The 8,828-nt window shown below is 51.9% G+C and overlaps 1 protein-coding gene across 1 annotated transcript in view; it reads right to left on the minus strand.

Annotated features, from left to right (window-relative positions):
• LOC124475833 (unconventional myosin-XV) overlaps nt 1–7,236 on the minus strand; it is a 15,380-nt gene extending 8,144 nt beyond the window's left edge. Inside the window, exons 1-13 of the mRNA XM_047032673.1 lie at nt 6,328–7,236; nt 5,530–6,258; nt 4,613–4,789; nt 3,574–3,638; nt 3,389–3,452; nt 3,035–3,144; nt 2,507–2,581; nt 2,280–2,373; nt 1,716–1,819; nt 1,350–1,413; nt 373–486; nt 271–283; nt 42–145 (exon numbers count right to left, since the gene is read on the minus strand). Of these exons, the coding sequence (XP_046888629.1) occupies nt 42–145; nt 271–283; nt 373–486; nt 1,350–1,413; nt 1,716–1,819; nt 2,280–2,373; nt 2,507–2,581; nt 3,035–3,144; nt 3,389–3,452; nt 3,574–3,638; nt 4,613–4,789; nt 5,530–6,258; nt 6,328–7,236 (2,622 nt within the window). The remainder of the gene's footprint in view (nt 1–41; nt 146–270; nt 284–372; nt 487–1,349; nt 1,414–1,715; nt 1,820–2,279; nt 2,374–2,506; nt 2,582–3,034; nt 3,145–3,388; nt 3,453–3,573; nt 3,639–4,612; nt 4,790–5,529; nt 6,259–6,327) is intronic.
• Nucleotides 7,237–8,828: the final 1,592 nt, after the last annotated feature.

Raw genomic sequence — 8,828 nt, forward strand, 5'->3', positions numbered from 1 at the left:
AGCTAAGATCTCCATACATGCACACGCTCACACACACACACCTCGTAGGAGCTGAAGCAGATGTTGCCCAGCTGCAGGATGGAGGAGAGAATGGCCCACACGGTGGAGATCTGGTCCGCCGTGGGAGACCGATGGTCTCGAAACACTGGACCAGCAACAGGAAGTCCTGCTTGTCCTGTTTCCCCTTCAGCTCACACGCCCCCCCCCCTGAGAGACCACATATGGAAACCATGCTTCTTTGCTAATATCTTACATTACTTATGTACTCACAGTACATAATGTACTGACAGTACATAAGTGTATACAGTTAGTATATGTGCATGTGCGTGCATGTGTGTGTGTTCCCATGGGTGTGTGTGTGTGTGTGTGTACCTGGTTGAGGTAGCAGTAGGTCTCGGCTCCCTGCAGATAGAGTTCCTGTTTGTCCCAGTCATTCATCCCAGCCAGTAGCTCATAGAAGACATGGTAGTTCCTCTCCTCACTGGCCTGGGGAGATGTAGCCATGACATCAGAACCTGGACCACACAGACCTGGACACGCTGCAGCTGTGCCACATAGACTCTTCTTCACACGCTAGAACACATCTGACTGCCTGACTGGTGTTGGAAATGTCAAAACAAATCATACAATGTTCTCCAAAACCAACAATACCAAACTAAAACTCCATCAAACTAAAACCAAACTCGAACACATTGAAACTAACGTACACAAAAAGTATATTCTTACACTGTTCTGCCCTGGCAACGCATTTGTATGCAGAGGTAGGCAGGTAGCTAAACAATTTCAAACCTCCTGTAATCGCAATGCTTGACTTTTCTTGATGTTTACTTAACAATCCTTGTCGTGAAATGGAATACAATACTATGAATGGAAGTACACATTAGTACACAAACACATTACTGATATGCATACATGAAATGAATTGAATATGACCAGGCCAGTTACATAATTAGTATGTGAAGCTACGGATAAATTCAATAATCCAAACAAAATACAATTTGGCATATTATCAAAGGCACATGAAATTACAGCTTAATGTATGTTTAACAAGAAAACAACTACATGAGTTCAACTTGGCGTCTTGATGTTAACTGTGTCAATGGTAAGTACATGTTGAGTACCAAAATAATCCACTAGATGGAATAATCCACTAGGTGGCAGTGTACATAAAACAACACAATGTAAACAACCTAAAGAAAGTCACGGTTTCAACTCGAAAACAAATATGAAACTATGAAAAGCGAAGGAACACAAACTAACTAAAACAATACTGAAACAAACTAAAAACAATACTCATCAAACTAAAACAATGTTTTAAGACATTGAAAAAAGCAACAATGCAGCCTCACCTGGAAAACAACTCTGGACTTTTCTAGAAGGTACTGGGACAAGGACGTTCCCACGACAACCCCACTGTGGACCAGTCAGAGACAGAAACAGGGAAGACTGAGTGCTGGACTCCAACCATCCTCAGCTCCACACAGGGAAGGACAGAGAGGAGGAGAGGTGAACAACAGAGGAGAGAGGGGGAGAAGGGCTGAGGAAGGAGAGAGAGAGGAGGAGAGAAGGAGAGGACAAGAGAAGAGGGGAGGAGAGAGGGGAGTAGAGAGAGAGAGATAGAGAGAGAGAGAGAGAGAGAGAGAGAGAGAGAGAGAGAGAGAGAGAGAGAGAGAGAGAGAGAGAGAATGGGCAGAAGCAGAAGGATGTGGACTCACTGGAGGATGTGGATGTGGAGGTACTTGCCGAAGCGGCTGGAGTTGTTGTTGAGGATGGTCTTGGCGTTCCCAAAGCTGTCCAGGATGGGCAGAGCGTCCATGGGCTGCCAGAGGAGGGAGGAGGCGGAGGGAGAGATGGAGTAGTGGGGAAGGGAGATAGAGAACACAGGAGGAGTTCATATCATTGAATGTCACTTTGAGCATTGAATCAGATGTAATAATGGATGTCATAATACTATACGGGGACTCTAGCTGTCTCAGGTCATGTGACTCTAGCTGTCTCAGGTCATGTGACACTAGCTGTCTCAGGTCATGTGACTCTAGCGGTCTCAGGTCATGTGACTCTAGCTGACTCAGGTGTGAATCTGTGTCTGTGCTGTGACTCTAGCTGTCTCAGGTCATGTGACTCTAGCTGTCTCAGGTCATGTGACTCTAGCGGACTCAGGTGTGACTCTGTGTCTGTGCTGTGACTCTAGCTGTCTCAGGTCATGTGACTCTAGCTGTCTCAGGTCATGTGACTCTAGCTGACTCAGGTGTGACTCTGTGTCTGTGCTGTGACTCTACCTGTCTCAGGTTGTCGTTCCTGCCCTCGTACATGGAGCTCAGGTAGTGCACCATCAGCTTGGTGGCCTCCGTCTTCCCTGACCCACTCTGCCCACTGCACACACACACACACACACATGAGACGTTTCACATACATAGAACATAGTTATTAACCAGACTTTTCGACCGTCAGACCCTTAAGCCTCCAGCCGTGCACCAGCCCCGTGGGCCCGGGGCTACCAGCCTACCTGATGACGATGCATTGCTCCTGGGTGGAGGACTGGGAGGAGCTGAAGGCAGCATCCACAATTGCATAAACATGTCTGTAAGAGGAACACACACCACACTGTCAATATGTTTGCAACAGGAACACATGTCTACTCACCTCAGATTCTACTGGGTTCAATTGCCCAATTCTCGACTATGTTTTACTGTTTCGTGCGGTATTTTACTATCTGTCCTCTGAGTTCTGTGTTCTACTGTGCCGAACTGTGCTGAACTGTGCTGAACTGTGGCTGAACTGTGTAGTACTGTGTTGTACTGTGTAGTACTGTGTAGTACTGTGTATTACTGTGTAGTACTGTTTATTACTGTGTGGTACTGTGTAGTACTGTGTAGTACTGTGTAGTACTGTGTTGTACTGTGTAGTACTGTGTAGTACTGTGTATTACTGTGTGGTACTGTGTAGTACTGTGTAGTACTGTGTTGTACTGTGTAGCACTGTGTATTACTGTGTAGTACTGTGTAGTACTGTGGTACTACAGTACCCTACTCACGGAGGGTTGCGCTGCTGCCCCTTGGCCTGGTACTGCTGTCTCAGCTCCTCAGTGTAGATGCTCAGTGGCTTGAAGGGGTTCACAGAGAGCAGCATGTTCCCTATGTATGTCTGGGAGAAGGAGGAGGAGCAGGACGAGCAGGAGGAGGAAGAGGAGGAGGAAGGGGAGCGGGAGGGGGAGCGGGAAGGGGAGCGGGAGGGGGAGGGGGAGGGGAGGGGGGGGGGCGAGGGGGAGGAGGAAGGAGCTATTCAACACAGCAAGACACTGAGGTGATATTAGGTTGTTGACATGTTGACAACAGACTCAGTTGTGTTCAGGGGTGTGTGTGTGTGGTGTGGTGTGTGTGTGTCTTACGTATATACAGTCTCGGTGAAATCTCTTCTTCAAGTTTAGTAGCACAGCACTCTCACACACTTCCCTGCAAACAAAGATGGGTGTCAGATATGGTGTGTATGTGTGTGTGAATGTGTGTGTATGTGTGTGTGAATGTGTGGGGGTATGTGTGTGTGAATGTGTGTGTGTGTGTGTGTAGTACTCACACCAGCTGGGACAGATCCTCCACCTCATCCACCTCCACAGCCTGATCACTACCGGGCATCACCACCTGAGAAAAGACACACACACACACACACATACATACAGGACACAAACATACAGGGTACAAACAGGACCCACACACATACAGGACACACACACACACAAATACAGCACAAACACATACACAGACCTTAGTCTGGTCACATCCACAACCAGCAGCCTCCAAACCCAGCCAACACCAGAACCTTCCCTACCTTTCCTCTCCCAGCATCCTGTCGACCCTCTTACAACATAGTCTCAGTGGGACTAGTTAGACTGCTGCTACAGCCCTACCCCTGTCCCCCGGCCAAACTCATGCCCATAACACCAGACTTCCTGATGCAGGTAACCAATACACCTGGATGCAGCCTGTGTCAGCTGATACACTGGACTGCTGGCCTATTCTATTGTACCACTCGTACGCACGCTGCAGATGAATAAACCATCAACTGTGTCTTTGTTGTGTGTTTTACTCAATAAACAGGACGTAGCGTCTCAGTGCTGGGTTGAATGTGTGTCGATCTGCTGAACCACGCTCAATGTCCAGGTACTGATTGGCTACCTGTGTGCTACAGTATCTATACTGAGGAGGCCTGATTGGCTAACGCTCTGCTACAGTATCTATACTGAGGAGGCCTGATTGGCTCCCTGAATGCCAGAGCATCTACTGTATACTGAGGTGAGGATAACCTAGCACTGAAGGGGGGTCACAGTCAACCAAGCAAAGTTAAGCACTGCAACCTAAATGTCATATATAAAAACATAACTGAGTAAGCCATGTGTTATTCATTTAAATTCAAGACTATACAGTAATGTTTGAAAATAAATCATAAAAAGAAGGTTCATTATAGTATAGTAATATAATTAGAATAAAGTGGTTCAGTGCTGAATATGAGGAGGTTTTTATATACCACAGTGTCCTTGGTTAGATATAAACAGAACATTTGGAAATAAATACAAAACAGAAGGTACGAATTGTGAAAACAAAATGGCCGCCAGTACCTGGGTGTGGCAGAGCCGGCTCTCCAGCATGTCCTGTGCGGGGTCCTCGGACTCCCAGGGCCCCCGGCCGTTGTGTGCCGGTACCGTGTGGGCCTGGCCCCAATCCTCGTACACAGTCCACTTAGTCAACTTCTCCACTGTCTGGTGGGGGAGCAGGTTCTCTGCCCGCAGCCAGTCCTGCAGGAACACAGTCAAAATGGAATTGGGTTGATATGGCCGTTAGAGCTGTGTGAGTTAGTTTAGCAGTAAATGTTAGAGCTGTTTGAGTTAGTTTAGCAGTAAATGTTAGAGCTGTGTGAGTTAGTTTAGCAGTAAATGTTAGAGCTGGATGAGTTAGTTTAGCAGTAAATGTTAGAGCTGGATGAGTTAGTTTAGCAGTAAATATTAATTAGAGCTGGATGAATTAGTTTAGCAGTAAATGTTAATTAGAGCTGGATGAATTAGTTTAGCAGTACCTGTTACAGCTGTGTGAGATTGTTTAGTCGTAATTGTTAGAGTTAGTTTAGCAGTAACTATGGGAACTGGATGAGTTAGTTTAGCTGTAACTGAGTCTAATAGCAGTAGCATTTCTTTTAAAACAAGTATCATGTTCTATAAAAATATAGGACTTGAATAGTAAGTCAGATGGCTGAGCGGTGAGGGAGTCGGGCTAGTTATCAGAAGGTTGTTGGATCGATTCCCCGCCGTGCCAAATGACGTTGTGTTCTTGGGCAAGGCACTTCACCCTACTTGCCTCGGGGGGAATGTCCCTGTATTTACTGTAAGTCGCTCTGGATAAGAGCGTCTGCTAAATGACTAAATGTAAATGTAGTAAATATATACATCGGCATATACTGTCTCAAATAAATAACATAGTTCATTGTACTGCTAAACACAAATGCGAGATATGAGATATAATATCATAGTATCCTCCATACCTGGGGGTCTCCGCTCATGCGCGTAGTCCCAGCCCAGTGCACCTCCGGTGGGCCCACAGTGTGCAAGCCCCCCTCCCCCATCAGATGGGCCACCTCCCGGTCCACCTCCTCCTCGTAAAACGACCCCACCCCCCTGGCAGGCTCCACTGGGGCAGGGGGAGTTCCCTCACTGAGGGGCCTGGAGCCCCCGGCCTCCCTCTCTGGTGCTGGCGCGGGCCCTCCCCCAGAGAGGGGCCTGGAGACGGACAGCTTGGCTAGGTTGATCTGGGAGGAGCCCAGCTTGGCCCTGGCTGCCTGGAGGACACTGACGCCATCTTGGCCAGCCAGCGCCGCCTTCCTCTTCTTCTCCTCCGCCGACTCCCCGGCTCCTGGTCCTCCTGACGGGCCGCCGTTGGACCCCCCGGATGGCTCCGCTTCTCCTCCCCCCTCTCCTCCACCACCTCCTCCCCCCTTCTTGATGGACTTGAGGAGGGTGAGGTCCGGTTTGACGGGAAGCACCAGCCGGGCTCCGGGCCTGGGAGGTCTGGGTTCAGAGGTCACCGTGCTCGCCGTGCCATGGCCGGGTCCGGACGGGCCGGAGGCGGAGGGGGTGGCTGGGGGCCCGGCGAGGCTAGGCAGGCCCGCTTTGCCCTTTCCCAGCTTGTTCATCCTGGGCAGCACGATGGCATACTTGGCCCTGTCCTCCACCTCGCTCTCCCCAGCCGGAGGAGGCTCGTTCCCTGCCTCCCCCTGCATCCCCTGGGCCTGGGCGCCCTCCCTCTCCTGGGCTCTCTTCTCCCCCTGGGAGCTGGTCCTCGCCCGGGCTAGGCTGGTCCGGCTCCCTGGCCTTGGATCCGCGCGGGGCCGGAGCAGGCTGCGCTTGGCCCCCGAGGTGTCGTCCTCCTGCTTCAGAACTCGCAGCGACAGCCAATGGGTGAGGCCGATGGCCCTGGTGATGGCGGACATCTTGGTCCTCAGGGTGAGGCCTCCTCCGGGCACCTTCTTGCGGATCCACCCAGACACCCTCCGCAGTGTCGTCGCACTCTTCCTCCTGGCCACCAGGCGCTCCTTGGCCTTGGAGGTCACGGCGGGGTCGACCGGCTCAGGGTCGGCCCCCGCCGGGTCCTCGGCCGACCTGGACAGCATCTTACTGGTCCGATACTTCACGGACGCCATCTTGACCCTCCCTAGAACCAGCCCGATGTTCTGTGTGCGCTTGGCTCCCTCTTCCTTCATGCCCTCCCCCTCTCCTCCTCCTCCTCCTCCATTCTTTTGCTCTTCTTTCACAACTTCCTGTTCCTCTGTGACCTGATTGGTTTTTAGGTTTTTTCCTTTTGCCTTGAGTAGCATCATGCGCGATGGCCCTTTCAGGGTTTTGGTCGAGGTCGAGGCGGCTGCCTCTTCCTCCTCCTCCTCCTCCTCCTTTGGTGGCGGAGCATTCTTCCCCTTCAGGGTTTTGTTGGGTAGCTTGAGGATGGACTTCCTACTCTTCATCGTGCCTTTCTTGCTGAGGGACGGCTCTTTCGGAGACTCGGCCTCGGCCTCGGCCTCGGCCTCGGCCTCTGCCCCGTCTCCGGCCTCGCCCTTGGCCTCGGCGGAACCGGATTTCTTGTCATCTTTTTTTTTCGCCTTGTTGTCCGCTTTCTTGTCCGCCTTCTTCTTGGCCTTCTCCTCTTTCGTCGGCTTCCGTTTCTCCTCCTTGGTGGCCGCCTGTCTTTTCTTGAACATCTTGGATTTCAGCCGTCCCCCCGAGGGACTGGAGACTCTGGGAGTCTGTGAGAGCGCCCGGTCGCCTCGGCCTCTGGACCTCCTCCCTCTCGTTATCTCCTCCTCTCCGCTTCCATCGCTGGAGACGCCCTCGGGCTCCTTCGCTTCCTTCTCGCCCTTTCTCTCTTTCTCCTTTCCTTTCTCTTCCTCCTTTTCGTTCTCTTTCTCCTCCTCCTTGCCCTTTTCTTTCTCCCTCTCCTCCTTTTCCTCCGGCTCCGCGTTCTCTCCCTCCTCCTCCTCTTCTTCTTCGCTGGTGGTGACAGGCTCCTCCTGGGGTTCTCCTCTGGGCTTCACCTCCTCCGAGAGCCCTCCCTCCAGCTCGTCCTGCGTGTCCTGTCCCTCTGTGTCTCTCTCAGAGTGTGACGCCTCGCCCTCCTCCTCCTCCTCACCCTCCTCCTCTTCGCTGCTCCTCCCGCTCCCCTCTGTCTTCACCGGCGCCTGGTTACACACAGGCTCCTCCTCCTTCTCATCTTCACTCTCCTCCTCGTCGCTCTCCTCCACTGAGCTCTCCCCCTCGCTCTCCTCCTCCTCCTCCTCCTCCTCCTCTGTCACCCCACCCCCTGGGCCATTGCCAGGTTTGGCAGCCGGTGCGGTGACCTTCCCTGGCTGTGGCGCGGCTGCCTTCGATCCGCTTGCCGTTGACGTTCTGCCGCTACGTCCGCCGCCCACCTTTGCTGTCAATCCATCGCCTGTTGTCTCTTTCTGAGGTGGCGGCTGTCGGCCATTTTGAACGTTGCCGTTCGCAGGTCTCCTCCTCCCCGTCTCTTCCTGTGGCTCCTTCTTCTCTACAACTTCCTCTTTTTTCCCCTTCCCCTTGACCTCTTCCTTCCTCTTCTTTTCTCCAGAAGGCAGGTCCCCCTTTCCCCCTCTCTTCCCGTTGGTGACGGCAGGAGGGGGTGATATGGGGGGTGGGGGTGACTCAGGGGGTGATTTGGGGGCATTCTTTCTTCCTCTCCTCTGTTGAGGGCTCTCCTCTTTCGGTTTCTTCACCGGCTCAGGCTTCGGTTTGTTGCCCCGGGCTTGGGACTTGACAGGAGACATGACGCCGGTGCCTTCTGCGTGTGTCGGGTCATGAGAACCCCCAACGTGAGCTGAAACGTGTGGACAAAAGCACAAGTTTCATTTCGAGGGTTCATTTCATTTCCTAACAGGTTCATGACCATGAGTTTTTGTTAGCGTAATGTGAGTGTGGAGGTTCATGTCAGTGCGAACGGAAACAGGGAACACCCTCATATTTCTCTTGTCAATACGGCAGTGAATCGAACACGACTTGGCAACCACTTACTACTTAAGGGGATGAGGGCAGACTTGATGGCGACGTGTCTGTCAAGCCCAGCGAGGCCAGGTCCAGGTGTCAGTCATCACCAGGACAGGGTTGCACACCTGTCATCACACACACCCCTGTTCACACACCCCTGACCTCCATGTCTTACCCCGAACCGCCGCACACCTCACAAACTCACATACACAAAACACTGTATCTGAAAAACGTTTGATGTTTCTATTCATCAACCGGTGTTCTTAATCGATCTGCGTTGGCTCAAACTCCCAAC

Source organism: Hypomesus transpacificus, chromosome 13, assembly GCF_021917145.1.
Source record: "Hypomesus transpacificus isolate Combined female chromosome 13, fHypTra1, whole genome shotgun sequence".
Classification (NCBI taxonomy): domain Eukaryota; kingdom Metazoa; phylum Chordata; class Actinopteri; order Osmeriformes; family Osmeridae; genus Hypomesus; species Hypomesus transpacificus.